The sequence below is a fragment of the Tupaia chinensis genome, unplaced genomic scaffold (genome assembly GCF_000334495.1).
Source record: "Tupaia chinensis unplaced genomic scaffold, TupChi_1.0 Scaffold000288_2, whole genome shotgun sequence".
Lineage (NCBI taxonomy): Eukaryota > Metazoa > Chordata > Mammalia > Scandentia > Tupaiidae > Tupaia > Tupaia belangeri.
Window position 1 is genome coordinate 2,370,302 of NW_006159773.1, and position 23,176 is coordinate 2,393,477.

The window sequence follows — 23,176 nt, forward strand, 5'->3', positions numbered from 1 at the left end:
GCCCATGATCCAGGCCGGCTGAAGCTGGGGATGGACTGCAGCATGAAGATTCATGTACTCTGTTTCTTTCTCTCTGTCTCATTCATGAATAAATAAGTAAATATAAAATAAATAACTTTAAGAATGAGACTGGAAAATATGTGAGCACCCCAATCAGCAAGTTTAATCTAATAGACTAGACAAACCAACTAAGGATAAAATTCACAAGACAGAAATATACAACTCAATAAATATTGTTAGATCTAGAAAAAAAAATGAAGTATAATATAGGGGGGAAAGTGAATGGAAACCATGAAAGAACAGACATGATTAAGAAAATCAAACACTAGTTTTTTAAAAACATAGTGGATTAGATAAACCTTTGGAAGTTCCAATGGAAAAAAAAGAGAGAGAGAAAGTATAAACAAAAATATTTAAGGGGTCAAGTGATTTCACAGAGATAATGCAACTGTACCTACCTAGAAGAGGTCCTGGTTCATGTCCTGGGAACTCCCTGAAATTGGCTGACGTGTATACACATGCCTGTGACCCAGGCGGACTGTAAAACTAGTGACATATAATGCTGTGATGACCCTATTGGGGGAGCTTTCCTTTCTTTCTCTCTCTTTACTCCTCTCTAACACAGAAATGTTTTAATTTAAAGAATTATTTTTATTAAATTTTATTTATTGTTGCTATTATTATTATTATTATTATTTAATTTGACCAGAGAGAGAAAGCAAAAAAGCAAGTCACCAGTTCTAGGACTTGAACCATGGTCAGCCATGTGGGAGTCCAGTTCCTTAACCACCATCCCACCTGCTGACCTCAAGAAATAAACCTTAAAACATGTATTAAAAATCATAAATAGAACATAATAACAAACACCAACATAAAGGGAGATGTTAAAATTATAAGAAAACACTACGTAAAATTTTATAGAAATAAATTTGGAAGTCTGAATCAGATGTATAATATTTAAGGAAAAGAAAATTACCAGAATTGACTCAATAAGAGCGGAAGTCTATAGAGGTAAATTACTGTGGAGAAAAATGAAAAGTCAGGTCAATAAGTGGCATGGTGATTAAGTGCTAGAATCTCACAAGCGAACTCTGTGGTTTGAGTCCCAGCCCCAGTAGCCTGAAACACACTCCGGGTGGGAAATGGAGAAGGGATTGCAACATAGACACTCTGCCTGGGGAGTGATTTCTCACTTTCCCACTTTGTCTCCCTCTAGAAAGGGCACATATGATATGGGGCAAAAAAAAAAAAAAAGAAAGAAAGAAAAAGCAGTCACAGATCCAGCCCTAATAAGAAAGCGTTCGAGCTACAAGCTTTAGGAAGAGTTCTGCAAGGAAAAGAAAATTACCAGAATTGACTCAATAAGAGCGGAAGTCTATAGAGGTAAATTACTGTGGAGAAAAATGAAAAGTCAGGTCAATAAGTGGCATGGTGATTAAGTGCTAGAATCTCACAAGCGAACTCTGTGGTTTGAGTCCCAGACCCAGTAGCCTGAAACACACTCCGGGTGGGAAATGGAGAAGGGATTGCAACATAGACACTCTGCCTGGGGAGTGATTTCTCACTTTCCCACTTTGTCTCCCTCTAGAAAGGGCACATATGATATGGGGCAAAAAAAAAAAAAAGAAAGAAAGAAAAAGCAGTCACAGATCCAGCCCTAATAAGAAAGCGTTCGAGCTACAAGCTTTAGGAAGAGTTCTGCAAATTGTTTGAGAAACACATCAATTTTACAATCATCATACCATTGAGAGTGTAAGTGGGAAACTCATTAATTCATTGTGCTAATCTGTTCTAACCTTGATGCCATGACTGGCTAAAAATAGTACATAGAGGTCATTCTTACTAATTAGCATAACTATAAATATCCTTCTATGAAATATTTAAAAATATAATCAACAATATAGTTATTGAATATACATATTGAAAAAGCAGAGTTTATCCTAGACTTACATGTATTTATGATTAAGAAATCTGACTACATATCAAAAATGGTGATCATCTCAAATTACTCTGAAAAATATTTCATAAAATTTTAAACCTTTTCTGAGTGGAAGAAACTACACAGCCAGTAGGGATAAAACTTTCTTAAGATACAATGTATCTACCAGAAGTATTGAACAAATATTATATTTTAAATGTTTGTCAAAATAATTCTTATTAAAGTCAGAAGACAAGCATGAATGATGCAATTTTGACTTCAATGCACCTTAATGCAATGCAATTGTTCAATACATTAAGGTACAAAAAGAAACAGGAGGAGGGACTAGCAGATGGCGTAATAGTTAGATCACTGGACTCCTACATAGTCTATCACAGTTCGAGTCCTGAACCTAGTGACTTAAAACTCAATATTGGGCGTGTGTGTGTGTGTGCATGCCCAGGATCCTAAGAGCAGAATGGAGAAGAAGGGATTGAAGTGTGGTAATCCCCATAGGGGGTAATTTTTCACTTTTTGTCTCTCTGTCTCTCTGTCCCTCCAGTGAACAAACATGCCCCATAGCAAAAATCTCTCTGAAAAAAAAAGAAAAAGAAAAGAAAAAAAACAGTAGGAAAGTTGTCATTATTTGTAGAAAATAATATTGATAATCCAATAGAATCAGTTAAAACCTATTAGAATTAATAAGAAACTGGTAAAATTGTTAAATATGAACAAACCAAAAATATCCTATATATTAGCAATGAACAATTTAAAAAGGTCATTTATAAAGGATTCTATTCCAACTAGCAACCAGTAAATAAACAAACAAACCTAGTAATACATTTAACAAGAAATTCATAGGGTCTATAAAACTTAACTGGACAGGGCCAGTCAATGACATTGTTGTAGGATGGCTGGATTTTACATGGACAGCAACATGATCCAATTCCTGGACACAGCAGCTTGAAAAACACATCACGTCTATGTGTATCTGTGTCTAAAATCTCAAGAGGAAAATGGAGAAGGGATTATGTTATAGGTAGACATTATGAGCAGGACATTCCAATATGCCAACAAAGGAGGCACCTAACATATCAATCACTGTTATTAGGGACCTCATCTAGAGCCTATGGCACCAAGAGAGAAGAGGTTATCTAGCTGAATTGCTTGGTCAACATCCTAACTCCCACTAGGGCAATAACTAATACGGCACTCCTATGTGGATGCTCACACTTTCAAAGTCTACACTGGGCATGTGTAATTGGGCAATAAGATACCTTACCTGAAGGGGAAGTACACAAATGCAGATGGAAGCCTGGAATTCAAACATAGGAAACAGCTACAGTGACAGACCTCCCCTTCTGAATATTCATGACAAGACCCCACAATCAAAGTAACACCTAACTTCATTCCCAACACATGTGTCCTTCTCTGGCAGCTGCCATCCGCATGCCTTTCTGGTGTGAGGGTATATTTCTTTTCTGTTAAAAATCTTTACTTTTCTATTAAAAGCTTCTCTTTTCCTACTTTATTTGTGTTTGTGATGTTTTTCTGCATTTTAGGGTAAATTTCTAATCTTAGATCTGAAGAGTTGAGTAACCCAGCTCAGCTCCCCTATCGGACAACTACAGTATGGCTATCCCCTGCTTTCTCACTTTCTCTCTTGGTCTCTAGTGAGGACACACACCCTATAACAAACAAATGAAAAAGCTATACAAGATATTGAGAGGGAAAAATATTGCAACTTATGTAACAGATAAAGGGTTAATATCCCGAACATGTACAGAGCTTCTACAATTAATAAGAAACAATGACTCATAAAAATATGGACAAGGAATATGAATCAGCGCTTGAAGATGAAATACAATGATTCTGTGAAAACTGTTCAACCTCACTAGTAGTTATAGTGCAAATTATGCAAGATTTTTTTTGTTGTAACACTGACAAAAATGTTTTAAATAGTGACAATATTTCATACATTTTTGTGAGGGTAAGGTGGGGATATAAGTGTAGAGATCAGAATTTGACACCTCAAAATATGCCTCTTTGATATGTGAATTATTTTGAGCTAATTATTTTCAGAAACTGCAGACACTTAAGTTCTAAAAACACAGTAGAAGTTATCCTTTTGTATGAGAAATTTGCCCCTATAAAGGAAATCTCCTTTTGTAAAGGTGTCTTCTCTCTGTACCAGGAAGAGAATGAGAACTCTTAATCACAGCAGACTCTTATCAATGGACAAGGCACTTACTTGAATCTATTACTACATGACAAACCTTACCCTTGTTTACTGTGCTTTTCCTAGGGATCTCTTTGTAATTGGCCTTCGCCACACTTTTCTCTCTCTTTCAACAGATGTTTGTGACTTCAAAGTCATCTCTTTGGGATTTAAGTATACTCATTTCTCTAGGTATTTCCCAGGTGTATATGGTGTATACATGCCAACAAACTTATTTTTCTCTTTATAAGTATTGCTAGATTGGCTCCTGAATGGCCAATGGCCATTGTCCTTTAGGTAATGTCCCATCAGAAAATAAAGAGAAGGCTGTGGCAACCTTTGGCCAGAATCCTTCTGCCAGAGCCCTCCCTTACTGGTAGCTGACATCTATAGATGGTCCAAGTGGCAAGTAAGCTAATCAAAGTACCCACCATTCTTCTGACCCTCCACCTCCACCTCTCCACAGAAATACATCACATCTCCTTGGTGCGGTGGGCTGAAGCACCTCAAGCCTCAGACATTGGGATGCTCTTTCTCTCAATAAATCTTCCTTTTTTTCTAGAGATTGCATCTCCTGAGTCTTACTCCAAACCCTAACAGATACCTATTCTGTATAATTTTAAGAGTTGAGAAAAACTTATTTGTTTCTCCCCCATAAAAATACCGCAATTTTAATCATACTGAAGGATTCTGGTTTTGCTAAGATCTTTCTCTGAGCATTTACATTTGAGAAAAGAAAACCACATTATATAAAATTTTCATGAATAAAGACCAGATTCTTCTTCATTGTAAGAAAAGAGGATGTTTAAGATAAAAAGTCACTTTATTTGAAATATTTAAGAAACTAGGTTCTCAATTCTTTCAGGAATAAAGACAAAAGGAAAAGGACATCATTTGAAAAGAAAAGGCATTTTCATGCAAAACTGCCTGAACAATGCACCCAGAACACTTTAAGATCATCATTGCTTTGATAGTGAATGCTAAGGAAAGACAAAAAAAACTTCCTATGTTCACTGGCAAAGAGTTCTTCTTTCACAAGCTAGTTAGTCACTTAGAATCCAAATATAATTTGTATCCTAATTCTTTGGTTTATTTCACTTTAAAATAAACTTACATGTCACATGACATCTCAGAATAATAAGAAAACAAAACAAATTGAATCCTGAATATAAATCTTAACTTAGTCCATTTTCTACTACTAGAACAGAAAACCACAGACTCGGTAATTAATAAAGAAAAGAAATGTATTTCTCACAATTCTGGTGACTCGTAAGTCCAAGGACATGGCGCTTGCATCTTATCAGCATCTGGTAAAGGCTTTGCTGTGTTAGCTCATGGCAGAAATGTAGGTGAACACATGGAGAGATGGAGGCTGATTTTACCCTTTTTTCAAGAGCCCTCTCCCATCATAATTAACCCACTCCTGTGATAACAGAGCCCTCATGACATATCACTTCTTAGAGGTCCCACCTCTCAATACTACTACAATGGCAATCACTTTTCCAACATATGAACCTTAGGGGATATATTCAAACTATAGCACGCTTCTTTTATTCTTTCAGCTAGTCATCAAATTTGAGCCCTTACTTTGTCATTACCTCTAAGAAATCCACACTCTCTTATACACAGCCCTTTCTTCCATGGTAATACAGGAACTCAAAACACAAGCACCAATGTAAATATGAGAGAGGAAGGATATAAAAAGAAATAAGCCCACGAGGAGATGTGGGCATATACAGATACATGCCGGTACCTCAGAAAGAGAAGGAACACATTTCAATGTAAGTAGGGAGGTGAAAACATGTTCATTTGTTAAACATTGTCTTCCATTTCTTCATATATCCTTACAATGGGTATGGAGTGGCACTAAACATAATTCTGAAAATACAAAAATAAGTAAGACACAGTCCTTTAAGGACAAGTTTAGTGGGAGAAACAGAAAGATAAACAAATATAAGGCAATATGATTACTGCTCTGAGCAGGAATATATGAAGAACCATGAGGAAGCACAGAGAAGGGAGCCTCTAACTATTTTTGGAAATCAGAAATAAACCCATAAATATTTTACCTTGATTTTTAAATGGCAGAATTGTGCAGTAGAATTTCTATTATATTTGGTGTAGGGATATTAATCACCCAAAGCAATAGCTAGAAACACCAATCCAAAGATGTGAATAGAAAGTAAGGAAGATCTTGTAGGATATACACATTTGGGTAAGTGGAAAGAATTAACAAGCTTGAAGCAAAGCAAAAATATCTACTCTTTCCAATTCTGTTCAACACTGCAGTAAAAACAATAAAACAGGAAGGCAGGAAAAATAAAAGGGGAATATTGGAAAGGAAGAAATAACCATTTTTATTCAGAGGTGACATAATTATTTACCTTAAAAATCCTCATGAAGCTATTAAAAAATTAGAATAAGTAAACTTAGAAATTCAATACACAAAAGTTAATTGGATTTTTATATGTAAGCAATAAGCAATTGGAAAATTAAGCAAAAAATTATAATATCATCAAAAACATATCATAATTAGGAAAAAAACTTGACAAAGGTTGTGGAAGACTTGATTTTGAGACCTCAAAATATTACCAAGAAATAATAAAAACACCCTAAAAATAAATGAAAATAAAGACCATGTTGATGGGTCGGCAGTCAGAAACTGTTAAGATGTCATTCTTCCCTGAGTTCATCGATAGATTTAATAAAGTCCCAATCAAAATCCAAACAAGTTTTTTTTTTTTTTGGAGTTTTTTGCTATAGGGCGCGTGCACTCACCAGACAGAGAGAGAGAGACAGAGAGACAGAGAGACAGAAAGTGAGAAATCACCCCCCCCGGGGGGGATGGCCACACCGCAATCCCTTCTCTTCCATTCTCCTCTTGGGATCTTGAGCACGCATGCACACGCACCCAGTGTGAGTTTAAGCCACTGGGTCTGGGACTCGAACTGTTGTCGACTACGTGGGAGTCCAGTGACATAGCCATTACGCTAACTGCTGGTCCCAAAATCCAAACAAGTTTTTATGTAGAAATCAACAATTTGATTTTATGGAAATATAAATGATAGAAAATGACCAATATAATTTGAAAAAGAACAATGTGAGTATTCACTTGAGTTAAAAACTTCTTATAAAATTATAATAATCAAAACAGTGAGTTATTGATTCCCTCTGAACTGACTGAAAAGGCACTTAAGGGAAATTTCTGGGACAAAGTAAACATATTGATGAGGTGTTGATTCACAGGTATTTAATATATCAATACAAATATTTGAGTACTTATTACATGCCAGTTTGTTTTAGGTACTTGCGATATATAGTAAACAACAACAAAGAAGAAAGGACAGAAATGCTATATTAGTCAGGATTCTCTGGAGAGACAGAATCAATAGAATATAAATATACATATGTGAGAAGGGATTTATTGGGCAAATTGGCTTACGTGATTTTAGCAGCTAAGAAGTCCTATGAAAGTTCATCAGTAAGCTGAAGACCCTGAAATGCCAATAGGATGCTCATTCTCAATCCAAAGACTCCAGAAGCATAATATAAATCTAGTCAGAGGTCAAAAGTCTAAGAACCCATGGAGCCACTGTTATAAATCCAGGAATCCAAAATTAAGCAACCTTAAGTTCTGATTCCAAGGCAGCAGAAGTTTATCTCCACTCTTCAGTAAATATCAACCTACCTTCTCTATTTGTTCTCTCCCCAGCATCAACCAATCCTGGTCACTGATAGTGTCTACCCACCTTGCGGGTAGACAGAGCTTGTACACCTAGCCCACTAAGAATATTAGCACTGAGTGGTAGCACAAAATGAGAATTCATTTTGTTGTTGTCATCCAGAGTATTCTGGAAAATAGTCCCTTTCTCTCTCTCTCTTTTCTTCAGTTTCCAGAGGATGAGTATGGTCTCCAGAGAGAGACAAAGAGAAAGGGAGAAACCACCCTTCATGGGGTGTGGTCATGCTGCAACTCCTTCTCCTCCATTTTTCTATCCTTTTGGGATTTTGGACAAGTGTGCACACATGCCCAGTATACTTTTCAGGCCACCAGGACTGGGATTCAAAACCCAGTTGGTCAAGTGGGATCCAGCTTCTTTAACTACCAGGCTACAGGGTCAGTCATGTTTATCTTGCTCTTTCCAAAAAAAAAAAAAAAAAACAAGTGCCCACGCATACCTGGATTCTGTGTGTCTGTACTTCCTTGCCCATCTCTCAGAAACTGGGGTCATCACCATAGCGAGCAAATTTGTACTCTGGGTCCAAAAGTGAAGCTCTGGATACCAGCTCAGCTGCCATACAGAGATAGCCTCCACTTTGACCCTGTATCCTCTGTAACTTAGCCCCAGCATATGCTCCATTCCTGGCTTTCTGGCTACTTCACAAGCATTTGTACATCACAGCTCTGTTACCAACTCAGTAGCAAGAGTCTCTGAGCCCCAGGCATCAATGCCATTACTGCTCCATACCCAAGAGCTAAGGTTCCCGCACCAAAACTAGTCTCTGTAAGAGGTGCAAGGCACAGATAATCAACATAAGTCAACAGGAATATAAAAAGCCAAAGAGACAGAACACCACCAAAAGAACATCATAATTTCTCAGTAGATCATCCAGAAAATGGAGACATACAAACCACCTGACAAAGAGTTTAAAATAATTGTCTTATGGAAGCTCAGCAAAGTTCAAGAAATTATAGACAACCACTTCAATAAAACCAAGAAAACAATAAAAAAAAAATTAGAAATTCAATGAAGAGATTAAAATTATATTTTAAAAAATCAACTAGAAGTTATGAAGTTCAAAAACTATAATTAATTGTTCAAATAGACAAAAGACTCTATGAACTCAAAGACAAGTTTCTGAAAATATACAGGGACCAGCCCCATAACTCAGCAGTTAAGACAGCAAGATTCCAAACAGCCAATTGCAGTTTAAGCTCCATCCCTGAAGAACACTGAGTCCATGTGTGTGCATGCATAGGACTCTGGTAAGGAGGAATGGGTGAGAGGAGTTGTGGTGTGACCATGTCCTATTGGGGGATACTTTCTCTCCCTCTGTCTCTGTCTCTCCTCACATATCCTCTGGCTACTTTTTATTTATTTATTTATTTATTTATTTATTTAGATAAGAAAATATATAGTCAGAGGTAAAAAAAAATGACAGAGAATGAAGAAAGCCTACAGATTTTATGGGACTGCATCAAAAGAGCAAATATTGGCCCAGCTACTGTGATATGAACAGCTAAGATGCTACTATGTTCAAAGGCTGGTACGATAAGGGGAGGCCTGATTTGATTCCCAGTCCGTGCAAAGGCTGGACATGGTGACATGTTCCTGTAATCTCAATGATTCTGAAGGCTGAGGCAGGAGGATCTCAAGCTTGCAGCATAATAAGACCTTCTCCTGAAAATTATCTGGTTGTGGTGGTGCATGCCTATTATCCTAGCTGGGAGGTTGAGGCAGAGGAGAACATGACATAGTGAGACTATGTGTTAAAAATAAATAAGTAATAAGCAAATATTCAATATATAGTAGTTTTTATCTTTAAAAAAAAAGGAAAAGAAAGAAACAAAGAGGTAGAATGCTTATTTAAAGATATGCTGGGTGACTGGTTGAAGCTAGTAGCTTTGCCAGATACCAGGCTGCCTGTGGCTGCAGGCCTTAATGACCAGGACCCATGGCTCATCACTCCCCACTCACCTTTGGACTTCAGTTTTGTCTCTTGGGACTTTAAGATGAACATGCACCATCCAGAAACCAACTGAAGCTAGCGGCCTTGCAGGACTCCAGGCTGCCTGTGTCTGAAGGCCCTAACGGCCAGCACCTGTGGCTCATCTGCCCCCCCTCTTTGGACTCGCCTTTGGACTCTCAGGACTTCGGTGTTTTGAAGAGTGCCTGACGAACATTGCCTGACACACAATCTTTTTGTTGTTCCTGAGGTGAAGCTTAGCAGCTCAATTGGAAGCTCACCTGTTCTTTAGAAACAAGAAGGACTTTGGGTCACCCAGGACCGGTGGCAACAGTGCAGGGTACCGGTGAGCAACAGGGAGGCAGACCAGAAGAGAGATCACCAATTTTCCACTCCTCCAAACCTTTGAACACTCAGAGGTACCTTGAATAATTTAGGAAGGAACATATAGATCACCGGATGACTAGGAACAATCACAGAGGCTCAAGAAATATGAGCAACCAACAGAATGTCTCTCCCCCAAGGGAAAACATCAATTTCACATTACCCACAGACAACACAATGGGAGTCATTGACATGTCGGATAAGCAATTCAGAACACTTGTAGTGACCAAACTAACTGAGATGCAAGAGAAAAGAAACAATGAACTCCAGGAGATGAGGAAGTCTTTTCGTGATTTGAAAGAAGAAATAGACACCTTAAAAAAAGAATCAGATGGAACTGTTAGGGATGAAGAATGTGATACAAGAAATTAAAATTCCCTCAAAAGTATTAAAAGTAGACTAGATCATGCAGAAGATCAAATCTTGAATGTATAAGACAAAACCTCTGACCTAGAAAAAAGTATCAAGAAGACTGAGAAAACAACCAAGAAAAATTAGGGTAATATACAAGGAATATTGGATACCATCAAGCACCCCAACATCTGGATAATTGGTATCCCATAAGAGGAAGAAAATAATAAGGGCATTGATAATTTATTCTATAAAATCCTGGAAGAAAACTTTCCAAATATAGAGAGGCATCCAAATACCCAGACCCAAGAAGTACATAGGACTCCAAATAGAATCAACCCAAGAAGATCCTCTCCAAGGCACATCACAGCCAGATTGGCAAAAACAACCCACAAAGACAAGGTACTAAAATTGGCAAGGTGGAAATGTCAAGTTACTTAAAAAGGTCACCCCATCAGGCTACCATCAGACCTCTCGTAAGAAACAATTCAGGCAAGGAAAGAATGGGAAAATACAAAGTGTTGAATGAAAAACAATTTCAACCAAGAATACTATACCGAGCAAGATTATCTTTCATATGGGAAAAAAAGACAAAAACATTTTCAGATAAATAAAACCTGAAATGGAAGAATTTGCCAACTCCAGACCAGCTCTTCAAGAGATTTCGAAGGGAGTACTACACCAGGAAAACTAAAAAGTCAGATGGACAGTTATAAGAGAACAAAAAACAACCAAGTAAATGACTCACTTAATGATAGAAACAGGTCCAGAAACATGGATAACAACATTGATAGCTTAAATTCTCCAATTAAGAGAAAAGAAGTAGATGAATATGGAAGACTTACTGTTGAGTGAAGCAAGCCATGCTATGAAGGAGAAGCATTGTATATCCCCACTTAATATATACCGAGTGTCTGCACTCTAAAAAAAAAAAAATTTGAAACCATACTTCTTCTGTTGTTACAGAGTCATAAAATTAGACAATACTATAAGAAATATTTTTAACATTATCTTTAAAATTCAGTATTTTGAAATTTTGAAAGTTGTTTGTAAACTGTCAAGAACTATGGAGTATGAGCTAAAATTTTTTGCTATGTAAAGTAAATGTTTGTGGAAAAATGTAAAAATAAATAAATGAAAGAAAAAAACTCAAAAAAAAAAAAAGAGAGAGAACACAACTGGCCCAAATGGAAAAAAATTTAAAAAATATAAAAAAAAAAAATATAAAAAAAGGGAACCAGTAGTTAGCGTAATGGCTATGTCGCTGGACTCCCACATAGTTGACCGCGGTTCGTGTCCCGGACCCGGTGGCTTAAAACTCATGCCAGGCGCATGTGCGTGCGTGCCCAAGATCCCAAGAGGAGAATGGAGGAGAAGGGATTGCGGCGTGACCATCCCCCCTGGGGGGTGATTTCTCGCTTTCTGTCTCTATGTCTCTCTCTGTCTGTCTGGCGAGCGCACGCACCCTACAGTGAAAATCTCTCAAAATATATATATATATAAAAAATGAAAAAACAGAAACCCTCTATCTGTTGCCTACAAGAAATGCACTTTATGGATAAAGACATACAAAGACTAAAAGTGAAGGGCTGGAAAAAGATATTCCATGCAAATGGAAATCAAAAAAGGTCTGAAGTTGCGATATTAATTTTAGACAAAATAGGCTTCAAGACAAAGACTGTAAGAAGAGACAAAGGGCATTATATAATAATAAACGGGCTAATTCAGCAAGAAGACATAAAGCTTATAAGTATCTATGTACCCAACTCAGGAACACCTAAATATATGAAGGAAAGACTGTTGGAGCTAAAAGGAGAGAGAGGGAGCAACACTATAATTGTTGGGTATCTCAACACCCCGTTATCTCATTTAGACAGATATTTTAGACAAAAAATAAATAGAGAGATATAGGACCTAAATGATACTATAAATAGAATGGACTTGATAGATATCTATAGGACTTGCCACTCTAAGACCACAAAATATACATTTTTCTCACCCTAACATGAACCCTTTTCAAAGATTGACCATATGATATGATACAAACCAAGCCTTTACAGATTCGAAGGCATAGAAACTATATCCAGCATCTTCTCTGACCATGATGGAATTAAACTTGATATTAATTTCAAGAAACACCCTTGAAAATTAATATTTCAAGAAAATACACCAACACATGGGAACTGAGCAACCTATTTCTGAATGACTTCTCAACTACTGAAGAAATTAAGTCTGAAATAAAAAAAATTTATGGAAACAAATGATAATGAGTACATGAGTTTCCATAATCTATGGGACACAGCAAAAGAAGTCATAAGAGGGAAATTCATAGCAATTAGTGCACATAAGAAAAAGATGGAAAGGTGACAAATAGATAGCCTAACATCATGCCTCAGGAAATTGGAAAAACAATAACAACAACAACAAATGCCAGACAAAAAGAAATAATAAAGATTCAAGATGAAATAGGAAATAAATGAACCATACAGAAAATAAATTAAATCAAAAGCTTGTCTTTTGAAAAGATTAACAAGATTGACACACAATTAGTTAGGCTGATAAAGAAGAAAGAAACCAGATAAATCAAATACATGGTGAAACAGGCAACATTACAACAGGCATAACAGAAATACAAAACATCATTAGAGGATATTATGAGCAACTATATGCCAACAAACAAGAGGACATGAAGGAGATCCTCCTGAGTGGCCTGAAAATATGCTGGATGCTCACAAGTCCAAGATCCTGATGAGATGGAAGTCTGGAGGAAAGGGATCCAAGCATAATGGGACTTTGTAGGGTGTGCCTCTGTCTCTCACACAGACACATTGCATGTGTGCTCTCTCATGAATAGAATAAACCTTTTTAAAGAAGTTTTTACCTTAGGGTACGTGTGCTTGGTGGAGAGAGAGACAGTGAGAGGGAAAATGAGAAATTACCCCCCAGGTGGGATGGTCACGCCATAATCCCTTCTCCTCCATTCTCCTCCCAAGATCTTGGGCACACACAAACATGGGCCTGGTGTGAGTTTCAAGCCACTGGGTCCAGAATTCGAACTGCAGTTGGCCATGTAATAGTCCAGTGATGTACTTGTTACACCATCTGCTGGCTCCAGGAAGAAAGTAATTACTAAAAATATTTCATTTTTAAAAAATTCCTTTGAAAGTGACCAGCAGATGGCTTAATGGTTACATTACTAGACTCCCACATGGTCAACCACAATTCAAGTCCCAGACTGGACTCTTGAAGCTCACTCCAGGCTCATGTGTGTGCATACCCGAAATGCTAGGGAGGAGAATGGAGAAGAGGGGATTGCAGTGTAGCTATTCTCTGGGTGGGGGACGAGGAGAGGATTTTTCACTTTCTGTCTCTCTGGTGAGCATGCCCTATAGCAAAAGTCTCTCTTTAAAAAAAATTTCCCTTAACAATGCCTTTCCTTTTGTTTTGTTTTGTTTATACCTTGGATCCTCATAAAGTCAGTCAAATAACAATTTCAAAGATCTAAACTGACACTATGAAGTATCCCATAGATTCTTATGCAGTTAAAATAAACATGAAATGCAAAAGAAAGCACAAATGTTAGACACCAATCTTTCCTCTCAAAGACTTAGCCAGCCCTTGAGAGATATATCAAGAAATCACAAGCTAGCCATGGTGGCACTGTGGTAACATAGTACTCCACAATGCTGTGACAACATAGGAAGTTCTCAGGTTCAAGTCCTGAGGTCTCTCCCCTGTGGGTACCAGGGATACTCAGTCCTGGTTGTCTGAGACTTAGGGTTGGATTGCAGCATGAAGACTCTGTTGAAGGTTCTTGTTTCTCTGTCTCTGTCTCTCTTTCTTTCTCTCTCCCCTTTTCTGATAGAAGAAATAAATAACTTTTTTTTAACAAAAGAAGTCACAGCAGTAGTAGAGCTCAGAAGCATGTACTTAGATGTATGACATGAAGAAAAGAAAATTTAGCTACTATTTTATAGTTTACTCCTGCTATGAATAGCATAATTGAGTCTAGTTTTAATCAAATTCCTGTCAGGTTGGCCTGTCCTGTCACTGAGAATTTAGTGTCAAGCCATTGACTGAGTTAATGACTCCATAAGAAATAAGGGCCCATCTATTTCACAGCAGTTGATCTCTGGTTCTATTGCCTTAAGGAAACACTTGGTATTTACTTAACATGATGCTTATTAAATCAAAACCAAATGTGAATTAATTAACTGGAGAGTATTTACTAATTTCCCAACTGATATTAATGCTGGTTTCCCATAGCAAATGCTTTGGGGTGAAAAGCACTCAACCTATGTATATTTCCAAGTTTTACCCCACTGTGCTCAGTTTTAATTTGTGTGACAAGTTTCACTTCACAAAGTACCTCCTCCTCTTTGATTCTCTCTAAATGCACACTGAGGTCTGTTTATATATTCATTTCTGCTTAGAATCACAGATATCTCCTCCTTCATGTCTCCTCCCCAAAGGACCAAAAAGGCCCCTTGAGTGGCTATAAATGTTTCATTATAAACACTTAACTAAAAACTGCATCACAATTAGAGACAATCTGGTCTGCAGTCTCCTGCCAAAAAGGAAAGTCTTTCAAGCTGTGCATTTTTACTATTAACTTTCCAGTGTGGCTTTAGAATCTCAATCAATTCTTTAAGAAATGTAAATGCTCTTTTCCCTTTGGCCCGGCAGTAGCCACTGGGAAATACATATGTATATTCCTTCTCAGCTATGCATGTGCTGTAACAATAATCAAAGTTGGAAAGCTGAAGATACTCCAGATATCCAATTTTTTTTTTCCATCTTACTGTCAGAAATCATTTAACTCTCAGTCTTCTACTTGACCCTACCAGGTAGATAGTAGAAGTGCATATATCCAAATACAGGCTGTCCACAGAATTTTTTTTTCTTTCAAGTTGATTCATTTCTTCCATGAGAGGGTCACTCCTAACAGGATCGTCATGCCGTGATACACTCCTGATCTGAGTAAGCCTGGCTCGCAGGCACCCAGCATGCAGAAAGAGGCCCCAAGACACAATCCTGGAACCTCCACTTGTGGACCAGTTGTGTTACCACTGCACAACTGCCTGGCCCCACACAGGATAAATTTTAGTCTGTTCCCCCAACTCTATTTCCACTTCTGCTGTCAGGCCCTCGCCAGTAGTCTCCTCTCCCTCTGACCACCCTCCACTCTCTTGCTATGGCACTTCAGGGTCCTTCATGCCCTGAGCAGATAGTCCTTCTAGACTCATCTGCATTCTCCCAACACCCAACTCCAGTAACAGACCTATCTGCTCATGGCATCCCTGCAGTTCTAAAGCACACATGGTATATGTGCTGCCCTACCTTGTCCATCTTACCTCTGCCTGCAATGTTCTTATGCCTCTGGCCATCTCCCACCTGTCCTTCCAAACCCGGTTCAAAGTCTTTTCCCTGCCTAGTCTTCTCTGATTGCTCTCCCCATCCCTGGTTTGCACATACCGTGGGACCTTTCACTATCTTAATATTTATCATGCAATTTAATTCTGTGTTTAGAAGGCTGTCTTTCCACTAACCTGTGAGCTCCTCAAAAGTGAGGATTTTCAGGACCAGCAGTTAGAGTAATGGCTATGTCGTTGGACTCCCATGTAGTCAACCACGGTTCATGTCCCGGACCCGGTGGCTTAAAACTCACACTGGGCACGTGTGCGTGCGTGCCCAAGATCCCGAGAGGAGAATGGAGGAGAAGGGATTGCGGCGTGGCCATCCCCCCTTGCGGGGAGATTTCTCGCTTTCTGTCTCTCTGTCTCTGTCTGTCTGTCTGGTAAGTGCACGTGCCCTATAGCAAAAAAAAAAAAAAAAAAACCCTCTCCAAAAAAAAAAAAAAGTGAGGATTTTCATCCTTGTATTTCCAGCTGCTAGCACCATGCCTGACAATCTTTACAAAATGACCAGAAGAAAATTATATATATGTAAGGGATATGAACCTTCCCCTTGCACATGAAAGCAGGCAAATGCCACTTTAATGGACATGGATGACCTCTGCTTGGAGTAGACCTATATCCCTGACCAAAGAAAGAAATATGAAAATGATACCTGCACTTGCAGATATGGTCTCACCAATTATGTCTGTGCCTTATGAGACTCACCATAAATCATGGCAGTATTGAGACACTTGGATGTAGATGTAGCTACAGATATAGATACATATATACTATAATCTGGTATATATGTGCATCTGATGTAGGTAGGTATGTGACTATACATGCTTAGTCACATGGACAACAGCTGCTTCTTTTCCCTGTTAGCTTTGTGATTTACCAATGACTGGATCTCAGAATAAGAGGACTAAAAACTAAAAACACTAAAACAAACAGATAAATAAATAAATACATAAATAAGATTAAATTAGAAAAGAAAACGCTCTTACCTTGCAACCGTGCTCAGTTCTCTACGTTACTGGATTGTCAGAGTCAAGTAAACTAGATCAGTGGAAAATCCCCATGTCTTATTTCCATTTCCAGCCTTCTCCCAAAAAAAGCCTTTTTCTAACTGTTAACTAACAACACTGACCTTCCCTGTCAACCTTTATGTAAAGATGCTAATAAGCAACAATAATGTGAAAGAGGGTGAAACCAAACTGAGAGAGAGAATCAAAAGAACAAGGTTTTCTCACAGCTAGGCATTGATTTGAATAAAAATGCCAAGTCTCTGTTGTTTGCTCCTTGGCCTCAGGTACCTGGATGATAGTCTAGACCTGCAGATGTCAAGTGCCTTTTCCTGAGTTTACAGAGGAGCCTCTCAGTAGCACAGGGGATGAGAGGGGATACCCATCCCTTACCTTCACCATAAAGTACTGGCTTTTTTTTCCCACTCGTACTCTCACCAGAGGGAGACAGAAGAAAGAGAGAGAAGAGGGAGAGCCCCTCTCCCCCAAGCCCCCACCCCAGGAAAAAATCACACTACAATTCCCTCTCCACTTCTCCCTTGGGATTTCAGGCACACATGCACATGTGCCCAGCTGTTTCTCAAGCCAACAGGTCCAGGACTCAAACTGTATAGTTGGCTATGTAGAATCCTACCACTTTAACCACGAGGCCATGGGCTGACCCAAAAGTGCCAGCTTTTTTTTCCATTTCAAAGTTGAGTTTGTATAGAAGATTCTGATTGAAAGATGAGTTCTATAGCTAAAACAAAAACAAAGATACCAGTCCAGAAAAATGAGGTCATTTGCTCGGATGAAATTCCACCTGGCTTTTACAGAAATAAGAAAGGTTCAGATGCGGCCTAGCAGGCTGGGCCATAGCCTGCAGTTCCTCACGGCATAGTGTAAGAAACCCAGAATTAGAGACAGGAGACCAAGATCCAAACCCTGGATGTGGCTCACTCCCTCTCTCCTATAAGCACCCCAGGCTTCTTAAGGGTAACAACCCTGTCTATTTCCTACATCACGAAATCCTCAGAGCCTAGTAAAGTGTCTGGGAGATAGTATCTGTTTACTAATTAGCTGTTGACTAAACAAATGAGTAAAGGTTCCTATGTTTGTCTCAGATTCTGGATTCTGGACTTGCTAAGTTAACCTCCCTAAGCTTCAGTATCTTCACCAATGAAACAAGCATAATGCTTATGCCAGGGAATTGTTTCAAGGATTAAGTAAGGTGATTTATGTAAAATGCTTAAACACAATACCTAACCCAAAAAGGCATCTACTAATAAGTGTTATTAACTACTTTTACAATTAATATTACTACTAGTACTCCCTAGACAAGACTGAAGTTCCTTCTTAAAAGGCAAGTCAAAAAGAAGCTGGGACTCCTAGGCAAATTACTTACCTTCTTGGAGTTTATAGAGCCCCACCTTAAAGCAAGAATAAGAATATCTTCCTGCCAACGTTGTTGTGGAAATAAACAAGATAGCATAATGTGATGGTCAATCCTGTGTCAAGTTGACTGAGCTAAGGGATACCCAGATGACTGAGAAGACATTATGTCTGGCATGTCTGCAATGTGTTTCCAGAAGAGATTAGCATTTGAAACAGTAGACTGAATACGGAAGATTGTCCCTCACTAATGAGGGTAGCCATCATCTAGTCTTTTTGAGGGCACAAAGATTGGGTTGTAGGAAAAATCATGATGCAGTTTTGCATGGAAAAAACATAGAAAAAATACATCATGATTTTTCCAACAACCTAATAGAACAAAAGAGAAAGGAAAAGGGATTCTCTCTCTCTCCCCCCCCCCTTCTTTCTCTCTCTCCTTGAGCTAGGACATCTATCTTCTTCTGACCTTGGACACTAAAGCTCCTGTTTCTCAGGCCTTCAGACCTGGGCTGTTTTAGACCACTGGTTTTCCAGGTTCTCCAGCTTACAGATAGCTAGCTTCTCAGCCTCTATGACGACATGAGCCAATTCCCATAATAAATCCCCTCTTACATAACAAGTGGTTGTGTCTCTCTGGAGAGCTCTGACTGTATATAGTTGTTCATGTAGTTGTTTTTCAATAAATATTAGTCAGTTGCCAATCAACGTACTTATGTGGGTAGTGACAAAGCTGAAGTACATTCTGTGAATCTGCATAGATCATTCCATCCTCATAAGGTAAGCAGTATTAGCCCCATTTTATAATAGAGAAATTGAGGCTCAGAAAGATTAAGAAATTTTCTTGATAGCACACAGCTAAGAATCTGAGTAGTGGGATTAAAACTGAGATGTACCTCCCCAAGGCATACAACTTTTCTCTTCATCCCACCACTTTTGGAAGTCTTATCCATGAACACCTGCCCGGCCCCATCTGCACTGTCCCAGGAAGGATGTGTATTTGAACTAGAACTTCACCCACATGTTGAAGCTGGGACCTAGGGCACCTCTGCCCTCCTGAATCCATCAGCTGTGGAGACTCACATTAGCCCCACACCAAGCAGGGAGGACACCCCTTAGGTTGCTTACGAGAGACGCAAAATTGCCATCCACACATAAGTAAACAAAGATCTTACAGTCTGCATTGTGACTTGGTCTCCTTTTTATGCCATTTTATCTCCACTCCTCCTTTTCCTCTTTCTCAACTTTCTCCAGTCTGTATTTTACATGCTTGTTAGATATCTTAAATCAGATGAGAAATAAGGTAGAGGCGGCATAAATAAGGTGGCAGACAAATTCCACAAGAGGCTCACTTGAGTTTTCCAGGAAAATCAAAATAGGCTCAAAGAGAAGCAGTCCTTCTTTCTTACAGATCTCAGCACATTCCCTACTCATGACAGGTGCATCACACAAGAGTCTCAAGAAACTGTGAATGAGAGGCCAGCTGTCCTAGACACAGGACCTTTAGGCCAAGTGGAAACAAGCAAACAAAGGGAAGCTTAGAGGCCTAACTTTGTAAAACAGAGGCAAGAAGACTGAATCCATGATGCAGGGTGGGTGGAGGCTCACAGAGCACTTACCTGCCTGACAGCCACCAGCAGCTCTTCAAGTAACAGAGAGGGAACAGAGGAATCTACCTGGTGCCCTCCCTGTCCAGGAACAAGATTTAGGCAGTGTTTCCAGAATGGTGAAAGGCCCAGAGCCATAATGGCTAAACATGACATTTTGTCTGAAATCAACCTAGCTTCAGGTTTGAGAGGGTACTGGTGATTTTAATTACACAAGAGAGGGGCTATTTTTAACATGTAAATTAAATCATATATCTCCCTTGCCTAAAATCTTCCAATGACTTGCTATTTCACTTAAATAAAAACCCAAGTCCCTCCCCAGAGCCTACAATGCCTTGCAGGGCCTGCTCTCCGTCTCCTCTCAGAGTTGACTCTCCACCTTCTCCCCTGCTCACTGCACTCAGGCCACCAGCTCGCCCTGCTGTTCCCACTGCCTGGGATGCTTCCACTCCCAGCTGTTCTCAAAGTTAGCTCATAGGTTTCAGCTGAGCCAGAACCTCCTCAATAGGATTACCCTGAGGAGTTCAGGAAAAGCCATCACAAGATATGTTATTTTGGAATATTGATTCTTTTTAACTGAAGGCATTTTAAAAACAGCTAGTGCAGGGAGTGACTTTCTCTAAACTCCCCTTATCTGCCTAAAGACAAGACCCTCTGATAGGGACTCCATTGTCATCCATCTCCTCCCTGCGAGTTTCATCAACCAGGAAATATGAATAACTCTTATCACAAGAGAGGAAACTAGAAATCACCACCTCTCCCAGACCAACTCTCATGAACTATTCCATCTTCCATCTAAGTCTTCCAAGGACCCATTTATCATTCCTAAAAACTATTTACTCTGCCCTAAATGGCCTAATTTACTCTGCCCTAAATGGCCCCCTTCCCCTAATAAGAAGGCATATAAGTTCTCAAATCTCACCATATTTGAGGGGCATTCACATTTTTCATGGATGTCCTCATGCATGTAATATTAAAGATTAGTAAATGAGTATACCTTTTCTCCTGTTCATCTGCTGGGTTCCTGGGAGTAAGATTGTGTCCTTCCTGCTCATCCGAGTGTGGACCGGAGCTCATCGGCACATGGCACAGTGTATGGCCCAGGGCCAGCCCTCAATTAAATTCCTGTTGAATGAATGAATAAGAGAGATCCTGGAAAAAGCAGAAAGACGGTGGTCAAATGCCTCCGATCCCTGACAGGACAGTCCACGATGGCGCCGCTCGGGAACATTACAGCAGTCCCCAAACTTAGATAGGGATCTGAATCTCCCTGGGGAACTTCTTTAAAATATAGATTCCTGGGCCTCACCTGCAGAATCTGTACGTCCGGGATTGGGGAGCTGATGCACAGCCAGGTTTGGGAGTCACTGCATCCAGCATGAAGGCCTCACTGATGATTGGGAACCGCACAATTCTCCCCCTCATTTGGCCAGTGGCCCAGCATTTCTGGATGTTGACAAGGTCGTGCCATTCTCTGTGCTATACGGAGCCCTGTGCTCTCTTGGGCACTTGATAAATCTTAACTGACATTATGATAATAAAGCTTTTCTCTGTATCCTTCTGAATATCTTGTAAGGAAGAATCTGGTTCTGCCCTCTCACTGTGAATGGTGGGCTTGCAGGTCTCGAGCAGAACATTACACAATTCCCCTAGTTAGGAGATGGGAACATGAGTGCATCTTTCCTGAATGTAGTTACTGAGAGAGACACCAAGTGCCCAGCTCAGACTGGGAGGAAAGTGAGTGTGATCTTCAATAGAAGCATATCAAGTGCTATGAGAGTCACTTGAAAAGAAGATGACAGAAAACACCAATAGAAAACTCGTCTTAAGGTAATGTGGGCCTGAAAGTGGGTCTTAAAAGAGAGCCAGTTTGGGAAAAGGTGAGGTATGAATGGAGAGAAATCAAATACCAAGCATGACCTCCCAGCAGAGAGTTGAAAACAATGAAGCGATCTTTCCAGCAGGAAAGATTTTATTAATAACCTGAATAATATAATAAAATGTACAGTTATGAGATGCTTCTCCTTCAGGGAGGTCAAAGCATTTTCCTGTATTGTCTGCTTTTATCTGATTTGATGGTGACCATGGCTGGGACTGAAGTGAGGGAACAGAGACAAGGGGAGACTGAGTGAAATGAAGCCACCTACACACTTTGCAGGTGGCCAAATCAGACCCATGTGAGGTTGCATTGAAAGCCACTGACCCGAGCCAACATTTCATAATCATAAAGAGGACACAGTGTGGATCAGGAAAATCAGACCCTAATCAGGGCACATGGACTCGGAGATGTTAGTTAGGCTCGGACAGCCAAACTAGCTGAGATCTCTAAGACAGATTCTCCAATGGCCATCCCATGAACAATATACCCACCTCTTAGCCCAGTCCTGGGCCAGTAGGATTGAGTTCCCAGCTGTGATCTGTTGATCTCAGGGTCTGATCAGTGTCCTAGCCATGGTGAAGATGGGAGAAGGCCTCTTTGGGTATAGAAGAGGATAGGCAATGCCTCAGAGGAACCCTCTGCCATGTTTTCTTTCCTCTCCACACTTTTCACGCCAGAAAAGAGTCTGGATAAATCCACTAAGTTCCACACATGGATCCTGGCCTCTGCAGGATGTCTCTGCTGAGCTGTTTCAACAAATCCTACAACTTACTAGGCCTGAACATGTGCCTTCCCCCACCTGCAAGTTCGCCCCTTCTACCTTCCCTGTCTCAGTAAATACTGCCAGCACCCAGCACCCTGCACTGCCCTCCCAGCCATTTCCTCAGCCATGCCCTTCCTGGCCCCTCTCCCTATTTCCTCAGCTCCTGCCTTTATGCTGGGTCTTTAATCCCTGAATGGTTACACAGCAGGCTCTGAAGATTGTCAATGCCTCCATCCCTGATGCCCACCCCTTGCAGCTTAGTTTCTACAATGCTGCAGAAGAGGCAAGCTGATGTGCTGAAGTTCTCTGGTAGTTCCCATCTCATTTAGAATAAAATTCAAACTCCTTAGGAGGCATCTAGCTCAGGCCTTCATGATTACATAACACTCTCTCTCCAGTCTTTGTTATGGCAGGAATTAGGGAAATATAGGACTCAGGGGCTATCACGGTGGAAAAGGGGGTGTCTTCGTCTGAACTATCTAAGATAGGGTAATTTATAAAGAAAAGTGTTTTTGTTTTTTGTTTGTTTGTTTAATTTCTCATAGACCTGAGGGCTGGGAAATCGAAGCTCAAGGTGCT

At 39.6% G+C, this 23,176-nt stretch overlaps 1 protein-coding gene across 1 annotated transcript in view; it reads right to left on the reverse strand.

The window, feature by feature from the left end:
• The window catches only part of CRH (corticotropin releasing hormone), a 99,256-nt gene extending 77,740 nt beyond the window's left edge, over positions 1–21,516 (reverse strand). The window contains exons 1-2 of the mRNA XM_006150444.2: positions 21,265–21,516; positions 20,953–21,080 (exon numbers count right to left, since the gene is read on the reverse strand). Of these exons, the coding sequence (XP_006150506.1) occupies positions 20,953–21,010 (58 nt within the window). The 5' untranslated portion in view covers positions 21,011–21,080; positions 21,265–21,516. The remainder of the gene's footprint in view (positions 1–20,952; positions 21,081–21,264) is intronic.
• Between the last annotated feature and the right edge of the window lie 1,660 nt (positions 21,517–23,176).